An 18,312-nucleotide genomic window follows, 5' to 3' on the forward strand; every position below is an offset into this window, starting at 1 on the left:
AAGTCAAGCAGAGAGAGTCAATTATCATATGGTTTCACTTACTTGTGGAGTATAAGGAATAACACAGAGGACATTGGGTGAAGAAGAGTAGAAATAACTTGGGGGAAATCAGAGGGGGAGACAAACCATGAGAGACTGTGGACTCTGAGAAACAAACTGAGGGTTTTGGAGGGGAGAGGGATGGGAGGTTGGGTTATCAAATATCAAAATATCAAATATCAAAAAAAATCAAATATCAAATATCAAAAATCAAATATCAAATATCAAAATATCAAATATCAAAAAAATAAAAGCAAATATCAAGGAAACAGGACAAATATACAATAAATTGAAAAAAAAAAAGAAAGAAGCTAAGAAAGAAAAATGTAGGGGGTCCATGAAAGGAGATCCCACAGAAGAGAGGTGGCAGCAATCCTCAATATAATGATTATGGAAGATCATAAGATCACTGTTATGCTCCAAGATAAAGCTAATGAAATATATGATGAGCCTGGCTGGTAAATCCCCAAAGAATCCGCTAAATCAGTTGAAGTGATTATTTCTTGTGAGATCCATTTTTTTTTTTTTATTCCTATAGATGTTTAGGGCAAGGTGCTGCTCTTAGGTCAGGCTCATATATTAGTTTTTGTGTGTGGCATTATCTACTAGGTAGAGTTTAACTCAGAGTTCTTTTAATCCCTACCATGTAATATTTCAGTGGTGTTGATTTACATACCTGTCAGCCTAGTAACAAAATCTGTAGCCAGATAATGGAATGCTTTGGATGTAATGTCACGTGAAGATCATGAGACAACTTGATAGGATGGGACAAAAATGATTCCTAGAATTAGACCAGTGGTTCAAATTCTAAATGCGCTATATATTAGCACATTACATAACCCTCTATGAGCTTTAATTCCCTATTTTGCAAATGATGAACTATTACCCACTTTCAATGATATATGGATTAAATGGTATCTATGAATCTGTACCATATCTGGTAACAAGAAGTACCCATCAATTTATAAGGTCTTATTTCTTCTGCTCTGCTAGGTGATAATCTTGATATGTCTTCTTCATATTGCTGTACACACAGTTTTAAATACTTAGTAAAGGAATGAAAAAATAGATCTTATATAAACAAAAAATATTGGTATTATGATGAATGCTAAATTAGGCATTTACAGGGGATTTCTGGAATTGGGAGCAATATTCTCTACAAATTCACTGCTCAAAAAAAAAAAAAAAAAAAAAAAAAAAAACCAAAAAAAAAAGCAGAACATATACTGGGAAAATGGTCAAAATGAACCTTCAGAGGCTCTGAAAAGCTTGCAACACACCGAGAAATGTGTATTTAAGTGAAACTGATAGGTTTCTCTAAAAACAGAGGACATTTAAATATGGTTCCACTCTTGAGCTTTTGGTAGCCTTAAAACCCGACAGCTTCTCAACCACAGAAGCCCTGCAATCCAGCAACCTAGCAGGTATCAAATGCCGGCCTCTCAGAAAGTCCATCTCCAAAGCTGTTACTTTTACCTGGGCTGCTCCCTAGAGGAACCCACTCAGAGGGGAAGTCTGTCATCATCAGACTTTGATTGGAAACTCCCTTAGCGGGGAAATCCTACCCGAGGGCATTTGTTGAAAATGATCACAAGAAACTGTTGAACACTCCAGCTGCTTAAGGCTATGCTACCAGTCGGACAAACAAGATCTTGAGCAAAAATCTTAAAAGAAGATCTGAGGAATGAGAAGCTCATAGGCAGCTTTCAAATGTTGATATCCTCTTGTAGATCTAGAGAATAAACACAAGTGTAAGGCTGTGTGATGCCCAGGAAAGACCTGGGAGGACCCCAACTTCTCACCTCTGACGGACTGCAAACCCTGTGCAAGCAAAGAAGTGAAGGTAAAGGCGTGAATGTTAAAGGCATGCCCCCCAAGCATGAAGTCCCTGGAAAAGGGGGGAAGACTTATTGGTTCAAAGCATTAAGGAAATCTGACCAATAACTAGTTCACTAGTTGACCACTAAGATCACTGAATGGACACCTCCGTGGCTGCACACTATGGAGAAATTTATTAGTTCAGGTAAGTCACTAAATAATAAACAACAACAGTAAGAAACACCAACAACAACCAACTTTGAGAGACAGGTGGGAGGTCTGGTTTCCAGAGTTGCCACATTGTATATATCTAATATATCTAATGTTTTTCACAACAACAAAAAATATGTGACATGAAGGAAAATGCGGCCAGTACATGGAGGAAAAATTCAACAGAAACAGCCTGAAGGGTTCAGATGTTGGATTTACCAAATCAGATATTTACAAAATCATTAGAGATAATCTAGATCAAGAAATCTGAGACTTAATGAGATTAATGACTTACATAATGGCCAACATCAGTGTTCAAAGGAGACTATGAATTTGGATTTTAACTCGGACTATTTTGCAGAATGATTGCGTTCAATTTTAAGCATCTGTGTGTATACAAATATAAAAATATATATGTTCCTTTTTTTTTTTTAAGATTTTATTTATTTATTCGACAGAGAGAGATTACAAGTAGGCAGAGAGGCAGGCAGAGAGAGAGGAGGAAGCAGGCTCCCCGCTGAGCAGAGAGCCTGATGGGGACTCGATCCCAGGACCTTGAGATCATGACCTGAGCTGAAGGCAGCGGCTTAACCCACTGAGCCACCCAGGCGCCCCTATATGTTCCTTTTTTAATGAACTCCTCAAACTCAACACACACGGAACAGGCAAACACATCAAAAAATGGGCAGAAGATATGAACAGACACTTCTCCAATCAAGACATACAAATGGCTATCAGACACATGAAAAAATGTTCATCATCATTAGCCCTCAGGGAGATTCAAATTAAAACCACATTGAGATATCACTTACACCAGTTAGAATGGCCAAAATTAACAAAACAGGAAACAACATGTGTTGGAGAGGATGTGGAGAAAGGGGAACCCTCTTACACTGTTGTTGGGAATGCAAGTTGGTGCAGCCTCTTTGGAGAACAGTGTGGAGATTCCTCAAGAAATTAAAAATAGAGCTTCCCTATGACCCAGCAATTGCACTCCTGGGTATTTACCCCAAAGACACAGATGTCGTGAAAAGAAGGGCCATCTGTACCCCAATGTTTATAGCAGCAATGGCCACAGTCACCAAACTATGGAAAGAACCAAGATGCCCTTCAACGGATGAATGGATAAGGAAGATGTGGTCCATATACACTATGGAGTATTATGCCTCCATCAGAAAGGATGAATACCCAACTTTTGTAGCAACATGGACGGGACTGGAAGAGATTATGCTGAGTGAAATAAGTCAAGCAGAGAGAGTCAATTATCATATGGTTTCACTTATTTGTGGAGCATAACAAATAGCATGGAGGACAAGGGGCGTTAGAGAGGAGTAGGGAATTTGGGTAAATTGGAAGGGGAGGTGAACCATGAGAGACTATGGACTCTGAAAAACAATCTGAGGTGTTTGAAGTGGCGGGGGGGTGGGAGGTTGGGGGAACCAGGTGGTGGGTATTATAGAGGGCACGGCTTGCATGGAGCACTGGGTGTGGTGAAAAAATAATGAATACTGTTATGCTGAAAATAAATAAATTGGAAAAAAACTAATAATGAAACACATGGAATTATTTGAAAATATTTTAAATAGTTCTCATTTTTTAATCTCTCTTTCAGGCCCTCCTGTTAATGTCACATGCAACATATTCATAAACAGCTTTGGTTCTATCGCTGAGACAACCATGGTAGGCATGTTTACTTTGTGACAAGTTTCACACTGGAGTGATTTGTGGTTATGTAATGACAAATTTTCTGTTAGTGTTATGTAATTTAAAGCCAAAATTAATATAATGAGATTTTTAAAAATAAAATTACTGGTATAATTAAGTTGCAATCAACTGCAGGTAATAACGTTTCATTTGGAGACTATATTAGAGAATAAATGTAAGTGAAAACAAGATTGATTTTTCCCATTTTGGTAATTAAATATTAAGTCTCAAATTAAAACTAAAGTTTTACCATTTAAATTATTTCTTTTCAATGCTCTTTAATAACCAAACAGAAACATAGGAGCAAATAGTTTCATGTTCAATTATTCTGTATGCTTATAATGTGTTTACAGTATTATTTTAAGTACTTTATTTGATTACTTTTCCAAATAAATATAGTATTTGCTGAAATAACATAAATATTTTGTGAATAGTGGTACATGCTTTACTTTATTGAAACTCATTAACAGAGACTTCATTAGTACATAATCAAGAACATTTTATATAATGAAGTTATTAAAGCCAGAAAACCATCATTACAGACCAAATTTATTCTGATTTGGATTTTATAACATTCTCTAAAGATCATGCTTTGCACTGCAGCTTTTCTTGTGCATTTCAGCTGAAATAAAATGCAGAGATAGACTCATGAATCTCTCAATATCTGTAAAATTGTCTAGCAGGCAAGTTTTTTTAATTGAAACTATGTATGGTGGTTTTTAAGTTACCTAGAATTATACTCTACTCCTAAATTTAGCAAGTATAATTTGCATTAATTTTCAAAGTTGATTTTACCTAAAATAGTATGTGAAATACTTAAAGATTTATTAGCTTCCAAAACCATTATTAAGCATCGATTTATGCTCATTGTGCATATCTCAGAATGACTTGATAGCAAATTTTCTAAGGAAAAATAATCTAATATGTAAATTATTATGGGTGGACATAAAGGTGTGTGTATGTATACATGTGCATGCATGTGTCTGTGTAAAGAATCTATCTTAACAGGAAGAGAATTTACTGAAGTATCTTTTTAAAAAATTTCTCTTTTCCTCATGTGTGCAATATTTAGTCATTTAGAGGCATCTCTGTGGTTTTATCAAACAATATAATATAACTACAATAAAAGTATCAGTGAAGAAGAACTGAATTTACATATTTGGGCATGATATAGAATTATCTTAACTACAGTGTATACATTAACATGAATGTGTGTTTGTTTGTGTAAACAGAGAAAATGCATACCATTTGCTTGCTTAACCACAGTGGTGTTCCGATGCAATTCTGACTCTAAAATGACTGTAATCTTGTTTAAGGCTTTGACATATTCTGGATTCTCACTGAATATTTGGTTCTGATTTATATCCTTCATTGTATTATTGGGGAGAAAAATTTTCGTCTACCCTTCAAGATTCTTTTGGGTGGTTTAAGAATTAAATTGACATGAGACAGCTAACAGAGGGGAATCCAATTTAATAGCATACATAAACACAAGAGATTCCAAAGACAGGCAAAATGTGGTATATATGCCATTCTGAACTAGGGAGAAAGAGATAGGAGTCTGGGACTGCAAATGGAAGGAAAGCAATTCACAGGAAGGTGAAAAAGAATAAATGTTTTGTGAACAATTGTTTGCTGGACCATTCAGAAACAATTGACCATTGAGAGGACTTTGGCCTTGCCAGGGTCCTACCTATTTACCAGGCCTAGTTCATATTATACCTATGGTTATCTATGGTGCTAGCTTCCTTCTTGGAACAGGTCCTCTATCTAAATTCTTTTAGCCAGTTAGCAAAAAGAAAAACTTCTTGAGGGTTTTTTTTTTTTTTCTTCTTAAAAAATAAATCAACCTAAAATAATTCATATACCAAAGAGACACATTTTGGGGTGGAAAATTCTGCTCCTCTACTGTACATTCTTAGTCCAAATCATATTTAAAGATGAAGGAATCTCTGCTTTTTTTCTACTTAGACTTTCCAAATTGTATTTTGAGCCCTGGCAACTTGCTCATTTTAATAGCTGCTACACAAACTGTATAATCTCAAAACCCTAAAAATATGTTTATACTTTTCTCTTTTGCAAAACTGTTTCCACAAAATCCTGCCAACAGCAATAGTGGGAAAAATTTACAGCCTTACTTGTCTTTGCGGGATGGAGGAAAAGACTTGGGAAAAAAGGGAAGACATGGACAGATTTCCTTCTCTAAAACCAGAAAGATTGTCAGGTTCTTTGAGGGTCTTTTCTTTTTATAATACAATTCATCAGTCTATTACTAAATGGTTGTAGCACACGATCTAGAGGATGACTGCACCAGCTAAATTTCTTACCTGTAATAATTTTAGACTCCCTTTACAAAATAATATTACACAAAAATCTTGCAGAATATTGCAAGTACAGTTTCTCAGTGACTCTTACTCGGTTTTATTTCCTTTCTCTAACATAGAAATCCTTTTCATTCCTACATATTCTATCATAATGTGTTTTTTTTAGCATGTAATCACTTTCCTCTTCAGAATCACAAGCAACATCAATGAATATTAATCAAACATCTCGGAGGTTAAGTATTATAAAATTTACTATGTTCATCTTGGTATCTTTCTTTTTAGTCTTCTAAACTTTTAAACAGGTGATATTACTTCTATTATTATAAGCAGATTCAATTCAAACAAATTCAATATCTGTAGAATTTTTAATGGTATCAGATAGAAAAGCTGCAACATGGTGTCCATACACATAGAAATGGAGAAAGTTAAAACTTATTATTATATTTCTATCTTAAGATTCATAGAATACTTTCCTAACACTTGATTAACTTGATGAATTTTATTCAGTTTCTACCATCTGTAGAAAACTTTGTAGCTCTGTAGCTAAACTTTGTCCATTAGTTTATTTGCTGTAATATTATTTTGTTTTTATAAAAGTATTTATAGATTCTTAAAAATATTTACATATCTTTTTTTTTAAGTTATTTATTTTGACAGACAAAGATCACAAGTAGGCAGAGAGGCAGGCAGAGAGAGAGGGGGAGAAGCAGGCTCCTTGCTGAGTGGAGAGCCCCATGTGGGACTCGATCCCAGGACCCTGAGATCATGACCTGAGCTGAAGGCAGAGGTTTTAACCCACTGAGCCACTCAGGCACCCCCCAAAATATTTACATATCTTATATAGTTTACTTTTTTAAAAAAGATTATTTATTTACTTATTTGAGAGAGAAATCACACAAGTAGGCAGAGAGGCAGGCAGAGAGAGAGAGGGGGGAAACCAGGCTCCCTGCTGAGCAGACAGTCCAAATGCAGGGCTCGATCCCAGGATCCTGAGATCATGATCTGAGCCTAAGGCAGAGGTTTAACCCACTGAAGTACCCAGGTGCCCCTACTTTTGTTTTTATAATATAAATAGTGTAATTTAACTAAGACAATATATTAAAATTGTGAGGATAGTATTTCAAATTACCTATGTTCATTTATGCCTATCTTTGTACCTGAGATCTCATATTTAAAATAAATCTGAATAAATCTCCCAATCTATAGATCTCCACTTAACAAAGACCTTAATTGTCTTCAATGTTTGTTTACTGACCAAAAATATTAAGCTCCCTCTGCTGGTCTACTTTCTCACAATTTTATTTCTCCCCATCTTAAAATTCATTTTGTTCCATTTGAGGTAATTATTTGATTCTTGAGAAGATTTCTCTAGTAGATATTCTACATGCTTACCCATTTGTTTTGAAAATTAATTCAAAATTTTAAAGTATTTTGCATTTTCTTCTTGGACCAAACTTATTTTTTAAAATATTTTTGTGTGCTTGGGGTGACTGGGTGGCTCAGTCAATTAAGTCCTATTCTTGATTTCGGCTCAGGTCATGATCTCAGGGCTCTGAGATCAAGCCCCAGGCATCACCTGGCTCCCTGTTCAGCAGGAAGTCTGCTTGGGATTGTCTCTCCCTCTGCCCCTCTCCACTTCCCCTCAAATAAATAATAAATCTTAAAAAAAAAATTATGTGTATCTTTCCAAGAACATAAATTCTAATTTATTTTTGTCTGTGAAACTCACCATTTCCCAATATTTATTTGTCCAATTAACTTATTGTAATTCCAACCCTTCTCACTTGAGCACAGTCTTATTATTCTTGACAGATAATTATCAAACTTTTTCTTTAGATAATCTGTAAATTTTAAACTTCCTTATCTCTCTTGTATCTGTGTCATTTGTCGTATATAATGAGATTCTCTAAGGACATATTCAGCTTCCATTATTCCAAGTTCACATTCTTCTTCTTTTTTTTAAAAAAAAGATTTTATTTATTTATTTGACAGAGATCACGAGTAGGCAGAGAGGAAGGCAGAGAGAGAGGGAGAAGCAGACTCCCTGCTGAGCAGAGAGCCCCATGTGGTACTCAATCCCAGGACCCTGAGATCATGACCTGAGCTGAAAGCAGAGGCTTAACCCACTGAGCCACCCAGGTGCCCTCAAGTTCACATTCTTGATTTCACAACAATTAGAAACCAAAGTTCTTGGGAAAAAAATAAATAAATAAATTCAAGATGAAACCAGTTTACTACCATCAGAGTCATTCCTGTTCCCCTTTGGTAACATGGCCTTGATAAGGGACCTGAGTCTGTTCTGCCATCTAAACTTGTGGTAACAAAAGGAGCTCATTCATGATTGTTTTTATTGCTTCTATAGGGGAGCTTAAGCTCTCCCCATTAATGTGACTCCTGCAAACCTGTTAGGAGTTGTGGAGAAGGCTAAAATGCAAGGATGAAAGCATTTGTAAGTTGGGTTTTTTTTAAAAAACAAACAAACTTATTTATGAATGTAGTAATTTGGGTGTGTAGATAGCAGTGTCTCAAACTGCATATATATTCAGGCTTACCCTCCTATCTTCAGAAAACAGATGGCTCTCCATCTTGTTACACATATGTTAGAGAGTTAGAGAACTGCTCGGCTATGTGCCTTAAGTCAATATTTACTCATTGAACCATTACTTGTCACTAGTGCCGATAGAAAGACTTATTTTTACAAAATAAAAAAAAAAGATTAGATGTTTTGATGTAATCATTTTTCAGGTGTCTGTAGACAGATATATGGTGGGGTTGGGTAAGAGTATCTGAAGGTCTGCTGCGATCTCAAACTATACATTTTCTCAATTTTTCACATAAGTGATGCATTCATACTTTAGTTGCAATAATAATCATACATAGGTAGATGCTACTTTGAATGGTTAGATCATTATAATCTCCAAAGAAATCTAAGCCAGTATGGCATACAAAATTTATAGTGTCCATTTTCAGATTCTTAATGGAAAATCCTACACATTCTTTTTTATAAGTATATTTTTATCAAATAATATTGCTTTTATCAAATAGAGTTATTACCTGTGCAAAAGGGAATATAAGTTACACTCATGTTCTATCATTTTAAGAAATTAAACACTAAAAATAAGTTAAAGCTGACCATGCCTCCCTACCTTTCCACTGCCCCACACACTGCCTCCCTACCTTTCCAAAGAGGCTTTGTTCCTGAACTTGATATCAAGAGATAAAATTCCATTCTACAATTATGAAAACAAGAACAAAACAACCATACTGTAGTATCCACTTATAATTTGATTTTCTGGTTCAAATTTATGGTTTTTGACATAAGCCTTTGACTCTTCCGTTCATTTTCATTTCAGAAAATATTCCATATTGTATTTATATTGTACTTATTCATTCTACATTTGCTGGACATTTTGATGTTTTTAATGTTTTTACTCCTACAAAACTCTGGATTGAAAAATTATTGTATATTTTCTTCTAATATGCATATGCAAATATTCTACAGGGTATATACCCAAGAATGGAATTATTTGGTCCAAGGTTATATTCTCAGAAGTGAAACTCTTTGACTCAAATATTACTAAATTGTGCTCCAAAGTGGGCATTCTGTCTTAAACACCTACTATTAATTTTATTAGATTTTCTATTGTTTTACATCTCCCATAATTAATATTTACTCCCTCTGGATATAATTGCCATTATTATGTGCTTCTTTAATTAATAGTGTGGTTACATGTTTTTCTTGAAATTTTTTTTTCCTTGCCATTTTCATGTCCTTTGTGCAGAATGCCTTTTTGTCTTTTCTACATTTATGCTTGTTGCTTTTATAATGTACACACCAACCTACACTACTCACACACAGATATATTATTCTGAAGAATGTTCTGTTACATGCATTTTAAATAGGAATTTTGCTTTTTTTCCAGTGTGTTCATGATGTCTTTTGATGTATAAATTATTTTAATTTTAATTTACAAAATCTAACCTAGTTTTCACTCACTGGTTTGTGCTTTGTCTGAAGAAATCCTTCTCTCATCCAAGTTCATAAAAACATTTTCTATATTTTCTCCTAAAAGCATTTTGCTTTTCCTGTTTAGGTTTCAGTCCACCTGGAATTTTGTGTAGTTGTATACATATATATGATATGCAGTAGATATTTATTTTTTATTTCACAATTGAATAATGACTTCTACTAATTTACAGTTGTACCTCTGTCATATATATTCACATATATTCATACATATCTATATGTATTGAATGAGTCTGTTTCAGAATTCTTAATTTTGTCCCAATGGTCAATGCACCAAAATTGTAGTCTTCTTTAATATAGCTTTAAACTGGAGTTGAGGGATGCCTGGGTGGCTCAGTTGGTTGAGCAGCTGCCTTCAGCTCAGGTCATGATCCCAGCGTCCTGGGATCGAGTCCCACATCGGGCCCCTTGCTCGGCAGGGAGCCTGCTTCTCCCTCTGCCTCTGCCTGCCTCTCTGTCTGCCTGTGCTCGCTCTCGCTCCCTCTCTCTCTGACAAATAAATAAATAAAATCTTAAAAAAATAAATAAATAAACTGGAGTTGATATTTAGTAGGACAACTTTCCAAACATACAGTTTATTCTTTTTCAAAGTATTCTTGACTCTTCTTGGAAGTTTGTTTTTTCATATACATTTTAGAATGATCTTGTCAAGTTCCACAAAATAAACCTGAATTAACTATATGAAATTGTATTGAGAGAACTGTCACCTTAAAATATGGAGTCCCCACTGAGCACTGGGCCCAACAGAGAGCTCGCAGAGCTTGATCTCACGACCCTGAGATCATTACCTGAGCCAAAATCGAATCAGACACTTAACCCCACCCATGAATATAATGTATCTCTCTTTTTACTTAAATATTAGTATTATTCAACAAAACATATAATTTCTCATAAATTCCTTGCATGTATTTTAATATTAATAAATTCTCCTTTATTTTTAAGACATGTATTTTAAAATAGCAAAATTTTAGTTATATTTTCTAATTATTGCTAGTATATAGGAATATGATTGTTTTTTATATCGTTTTAATATGCTTTCTTGTTATCCCTAAGACTTTCCAGTTCCCTCATGCAATCGTTTTGTCTCTCAATAATATGTTGATTTGGTCCTCTTGGTCTGTATATGCTTTCCATCTTTTACTTGTTTTGCTGTTTTAGCAAAAACAGTATCGAGTGAAATTTATATTGTTCCCAGGCATTAAAGGGGATTTTTCTAGCATTTCCAAAATAAATAGATGTTTGTTTGAGTTTGGTATAGATATCCTTTACCAGAAAAAGGAAAAAGAATTCTCCTTTTTCAGGAGAACACAGAAATCATTAACTACAAAACAACCCCCAAAATGGGCATTAATCTTCCAATCCATGAACCAGTGTATCAAATTATTTGTCTTCAGTTATTCTCAGCTACGTTTTTTTAGAGTTTGTCAGATACTTTATTTTTTCCTAAGTATTGATGTGTGGTTATAAATAGTATATTATGTGTGGTTATAAATGTTATATTTTTTTAATTTTTAAAAATAATGTTTTACTCTAGAATAGTTTCAGATCTACAGAAAAGTTACAAAGATTGTTTGTAGGGCCCCCATACCTCCTTCCCACTGTCCTCTCTTATTAGCATTTTTCATTAGTATGATACATTTGTCACAACAAATGAACACACATTTGATACATTATTATTAACTGAAATCTATACATTTTTTAGTATTTCCTTATTAGTTCTAATGTCTTTTTTCTGTCCCAGAACCGATTTGGGATGCTGTTAAATTTCGGTGTCATGTTTCCTTACACTTTCCTTGTACTTTATGGCCTTAACAATTTCGAGGATGAGTCAGGTGCTTTGTGGAATAGCTCTCGGTGGACGTTTTTCTTATGACTAGGCTGGAATCATGAGATTTGGGAAGGAGGACCACAGAGGTAAAGTGCTATTGTCCTTACTTTATATCCAGGGTGTGTACTATGACTTAGGACCGTGCATACTCTCATTAGCAAGGACTTGTCCGACTTCACTACTGTAATATTAATCCCCTTTTCACCTTCTCCATACATTATTCTTTGGGAAAGCAGTGCACAGACTATACTTAAGGATAGGGGAGAATTATTTTCCACCCCCTTGGGGGATCATATCTGCATATTATTAGGCATTTGTCTAGGTGAGACATTTATCCATCCTTCTGCATTTATTTGTCCAATGACTTTTTTATTATGTTCAGTTAGCTAACATACAGTACATCATTAGTTTTTGATGTAGGTGTTCAGCATTTCATTAATTGCATATAATACCCAGTGCTCATCACAACACATGCCTTCCTTTATACCCATCATCCTGGTACCCCATCTCCCTACCACCCCTCCCTTTGGTAACCCTCAGTTTATTTTCTGGAGACCAGTGATTTATTTATACCAATATGGGTTCATGGATATTGATTTTATACTTTGGGTTATAGTTCAATACTACATTATCTAGATGTTCAAATCATTCCAGTTTTGGACATTGGGTGCTCATTCAGTTGACAGAATTCTGTGTCCTTTTCACATATCCCCATCATTTTGGTTGTGTGTACTTTCTTGCATCCTGCCACCACAAAATGTTCCAGACTCATCTTGTATATGCCCTGCTCCAGCCCTAGATTCAGCAGTTTCTCCAAGGATCCCTGGTTCCTTTTATTGAAGAACAGTATTAGAAACCCAGATCTGGTTACTAGGTATAGTCATTGCTACACAGGTGTCATTGTTTCTAGGTTCTCCCAGCATACAGAGCTTAGAAATGTGTGGATGTATGTGTGTGCAAATGTTATAATTTAAATTTTATTTTTCAATTGTTTCTATGAATTTGTAGACAATTAGATTTTGGAATATGGACATATATCCTGAGAATTGATAATCTAGGTAGTTCCAGTAGTATTCTGCCAATTTCTTTGTATTTTCTATGAATATGTTCAACAAACTGACAAGACATTTATACATCTTCCTTTCTAGTCTTTATGATTTAAATCTCTCTTTCTCCCTCTCTCCTTCTCTTCCTCTTTCCCTCCTATCTTATTGCACTAGTTCACAAGTCCTGTACAATGATAAATAAAATGGATAGAGAATGACCACCTTTTTTTTTTTTCCTTTCTGATGTCAGTGAAGAGGATGCAATATTTTGCAATTAAGAATGGTATTGGGGTGACTGGGTGGCTCATTTGGGTAGGCATCTGCCTTCAGCTCAGGTCATGACCCCAGGTTCCTGGGATCCAGCCCCGCATCAGGTTCCCTGCTTAGTGGGGGGTCTGCTTCTCTCTATCCCTCTGCTGCTCCCCCTGCTTGTTTTCTCTCTCTCTCTCTGTAAAATAAATAAATAAAATCTTATTAAAAAAAAAAAAAAGAATGGTATTAACTGGGGTGCCTCTGTGGCTTAGTTAACTGAGTGTCTGCCATTAGCTCCGGTCATGATCCCAGGGTCCTGGGATTTAATCCCATGTTGGGGTCCCTGTTCAGTGGGGAGCCTGCTTCTCTCTCTACTCTCACACTGCTCGTACTTGTGCTCTCTCTCTCTGAAGTAAATAAAATCTTAAAAAAAATGGTATTAGGTATAGATTTTTCCTAAGGTTTCTTCCATTACTTGTATACTGAGTTTTTTTTTTTTGTTTTGTTTTTGTGTTTTTAGTCACAAACAGGCATTAAACTTTATCCAGTGCTATCTCAGCATTCATGGAAATGACTGACTTTTTTCTTTCATTCTGTTAGTATTATGGGTTATATTTAAATCAATCAAATATATATTGATTTTCAAGTAGAAAATCATCTTTGTAGTTCTGGAATAAATTCCATTCGATCGTAATTGATTCATCTTTTTATTTATTGCTGGATTTAATTTTCTGGCATTTGGTTTAGGATTTTTGATGCTATATTCATTTTGGATATTGAACTATAATTTTCTTGCATTGTCAAGAGCAGTATGTGGTATCAGTATTACACTAGCTTCAAAAAATTAGTTGGGAAATATTTATTCCTTAAGTATTTGGTAAAATTTACTAGTAATGCCATCTGTGCCAGTCATTCTACTTGGGAAAAGATTAAAATTATAGATTCTATTCTTGAACAGATAGAGGACTATTCACTTTTTCTACTGTGTACACTTTGTAAAGGTTTTGTTTATTAAGAAATTTTTCCATTTCTTTAAAAATTTCAAATTATTGACATAAATCTATTTACAATTCCATATCATTTCATCTGAGGGGATCTTGCTAATGGCACCATTTTCATTTCTTTCATTAATCTTTCTGTTTTAGCTCCTCTTTTTCTTAGTTTACATATGGATTTCTTTTATTCGCTAGGAATTTTTGCTGCTTTCTAAATCTATGATTGATATTAATCTTTTAAGAATAATAATACTCAATTTTTATCTCAGCATTTGTTCTTTCTGTAAAACCTATTACACTAAATATTCAGTACTTCATTTTCTCAATCAGAATTTCTATCTCTATATTTCTGTGCTGCACATTCTCTCAACTTAAGGATTATGACTGATAAATTATTGGAAATCCATAAAAATCCCCCAAACCTGAAATTTCATATCAATCCATTTTAGATTACTTCACAGCAAATACCTCACTGACTTACATAAAGGCAATTCATTCACACACTATGATGATGGTAAGTTTTTCTTATACTACTTTATTTGGCTTTTAAAGATGATATTTAACTCCTTATATTGATTTAACAAAGAGACTTCATTGACATCTTATTATTTTATCCAGTTTAGTTTTAAGTGTTCTTCATCTTTTTAATATTCTGTTTAAATCCATCGACATTTATTTAGAATTTTTTGATTATAGGCTCCATAGAGCAGCAATCCACTCAGCAATATTCATTATTATACCATTAACAACTGGGATAATCCTTAGCACAAAGTAGCTCTTAAATATATATTGTTGAATATATGTATACATGTATTCTGGCTAACAAAGAGTATTTTTTCCAGAAAGAAAACTTTGCTACTGTGTAAAAAAGTGTAAAAACTTTTTGTTATTTGTATTGTTTTGCAATATGATCTATTTTTAAAAAAATGTTTACTTATGTATTTGAGAGAGAGAGAGCATGAGTGCACAAGTGGGGGGAGGAGCAGAGGGAGAGAGAGAAACAGACTCTGCTGAGCAAGGATCCCAAAGTGGGGTTTGATCCCAGGATCCTGAGATCATGACCTGAGCCAAAGTGAGACACTTAATAGATCTCAGCCACCTGGGCACCCCCAATATGACCTATTTTTGCAGTTCTGTGTTCTGGTCACTGTTTTAAATTGGTGCCACAATCTCTAATTATATAATCAAGTTATTGTTTTCTAACTTTGCTCAAATAAACATGGCTTTTTTATGCAAAAATTTCCTTGCAAAAAAAAAAAATTCCTTGCAATTTTGTCTTTCCTCAAAAAGCATTTGCTTCTTCAGCCGTATTGATAGATAGGTTCATTAAATGTTAAAATTTTATATGGGGGAACCTGGGTGGCTTAGGCAATTAAGCATCTGACTCTTGATTTTGGCTTGAGTCCTAATCTCAGGGTTGTGAGATCGATTCCCACAATGGGCTCTGTGCTGAACCTGAATGTCTTCCTTTCCCTCTGCCCTTACCCCTACCCAACTAGCCCACACACATGTGTGGACAAGTGCTCTTTTTTTTTGCTCTCTCTAAAAAAAAAATTGTATGGAGAGTTCTTTATGGTAAGAAATTAGAGCTCCTATTTTATAGTGCTTATGTAATTAAGAATTATGTTTACAAATCTAAGACAGCAAGTAGCAAAAATTTCAGATATTAACTAGGTTTAACCGTATTTTTAAAGTGACAATTAGAAGGAAATGTGTGTAATTTGAAGGAAAGTCCATTTTTTTCCGTCTTTTTGTAAATTGCCAAAAATGAGTCATTGGTCCTTTGTAATCTATTGTCAATGACCTGAGTACTTGTAGAGGTTCATTTAATGAGTGTCTTATTAGTATTCAATGACTATTCCTATGTAATTCATATTTTTAGATTTAATAATATTAAGGTAAGATATGATTAGATGGATGCTATTTCATTTCCTTTTAGGAAACCCTGCTACTCATTTAACATTATGGTTATGTCTGTTAACATCTTATCCTCACTGTCTTATTTTTCTTACTTTGAGTGATGGGTAAAGCCTAACCAAATACAGCAATGGCATTGGTCTGAAAAATTTTTAATTTCAAGCATGAGTAACCAGTGAGTGGCAGCATGAATGTGTTCCGAACTATCATTTATAAGCATGAATAAGAAATAGAGCATATTTATGGGAAAGATTGCAGAAAGATAGGTATGCATGAAGGTTACACATCCTGGTGACCCCATCAGAAATACAAATAAATCTCCGCCTTGTGCAGTCATTCACAGGAGCATTCTTATATTCACTGTGTCTCAGAAAGAGAGTTTACAGATCCTGCTCACACAGGTAAAGTTTCTTATAAAGAATCCCACAAAGAATACAATTGCCTAATTATGCTGCAACATTGTTAAAATGAATATGATATTTAAAAGCATATTTCCAATTCTAAGAGGGGAAATTGCCAAAGACAAATGAATAACAACAGGAAAGAAAGCTTTATGTGGAGAAGGGAATTGCCAAGTACACAATTTTGCAATTTCTCTCTTTTATTGGACCCACGTATTTTTATAGACTTTTGTAGAATTTCCTGTTACTCTGGCTATGCAGATTGAAAGGTTAGTTGTATTTTGTTTATACATTTAAAATATTTGGGTTAAGAAAAAATGAGGAAGATTATAGGGGTAAATGTAGTGTCAATTTAACTCTCGTCTCTGCTTACTAAAGCTAATTTATAATGGAAAGTGACTATTATCTGCACATGGTCCTCTCTAGAGGAAGATGTTGTAGAGAATTCACTGTTACCAGATCAATTATGCCCTTGTTGGCCACCTAACATGGCATAGAAAAGACCTGATTCTCATGAACAGCTCATAGCAATGGTATTCATCTTCAAGGTATTTATTAGCAGGCACCTTTTTCTAAGAGAATTTGATTTTCTAAAAGAATGCTCTCCAAAATGTCATTTCAACCTCTCAAGATAAAATGGGCAGCAAGATAGGGAATTGTGTTCTCTAAGATGATTGGCACTAGTCATAATTTGTTACTTAGTCATGAATTTAGTATGTCAATTAATGCTAAGTACTTGGCAATCAATTTAAATTGCAAATAGCTCTTCAGCTGTGATGCTGAATCTCTGACAGATGAATGAGTTAAAGTTAGCACTGACACTCTTTAGACCAGTTAGATGATACATTTCCATGGCTGTGATGAAACTAGCAGCCTATCTACAAAACAAGCCAACTAACTATGCTTCACATGGGCTCAAAAAAGCCAGACAACAGGGACTTGGGGGTGTGCCACATGTGCCCTGTCAAATAGAACAGATGCAGGCATAGAGTTAAGCTGTTCATGTTGTTTAGGGAGTCAGTTAGAAAATGGAAAATTCCTACATAACAACGACATGTGTGTGTGTATGTTTGTGTGTCAAATGAGTTTAAACTTCAAGATTTGGTTTTAAAAATGTAAGGAAAATAATTTTGTTCTCAATCTCATCAAGACTTGATCACAAACTATTTGTCCTATGGGAGAGCATTAAGGTTATATATATTTATTATGAGCATATATATGTGTGTGTGTGTATATATATATAAATATATATATTTATATATATATATATAAAAAACTATGATCTGCACCATCATTTGAAAATTCTCGATAGTAGTTTCTTGGAATACGACCAACACTCCAGAGACTAGTTAAAGCGTAAGACAAGTAATCCTTTCATAAGGTTATATTAAGAGGTTTATAATTAACAAAAATGAGTTTATAATATTTATTAACATGAAGTAGACAAAATGCAAAAATTCACAGATGAGTCCTGGGCAACCCTTTCTCTGAAACCCATTCAATTCATTTGTAGATGATCGTGAAGCTTATTTTTCCCCTTAGGGTAAATTTGGGAGTGCTTTTTCCTCCATTAAGTCTTCCAGCCCTACCAGGACACTTCTTTCCATAGATTTTTGGAATTAGTGAAGAATTCCTCTCTACTTTTCCCTTTCTGAACTCTCAACTCCCTCTCTCTCTCCCCTGGAGTTGCCTCCATCCCTTAATTGTGCTGGGAGGTGAAGGTGATGTGTCAATTCCAGACTTCCAGAAAG

The 18,312-nt window shown here is 34.6% G+C and overlaps 1 protein-coding gene across 1 annotated transcript in view; it reads left to right on the top strand.

Annotated features, from left to right (window-relative positions):
• Window positions 1-18,312, top strand: part of GLRA3 (glycine receptor alpha 3) — a 193,447-nt gene that overhangs the window by 67,184 nt on the left and 107,951 nt on the right. Inside the window, exon 3 of the mRNA XM_044225074.1 lies at window positions 3,680-3,747. Within this exon, the coding sequence (XP_044081009.1) occupies window positions 3,680-3,747 (68 nt within the window). The remainder of the gene's footprint in view (window positions 1-3,679; window positions 3,748-18,312) is intronic.

This window comes from Neovison vison, chromosome 11, assembly GCF_020171115.1.
Source record: "Neovison vison isolate M4711 chromosome 11, ASM_NN_V1, whole genome shotgun sequence".
NCBI lineage: Eukaryota > Metazoa > Chordata > Mammalia > Carnivora > Mustelidae > Neogale > Neogale vison.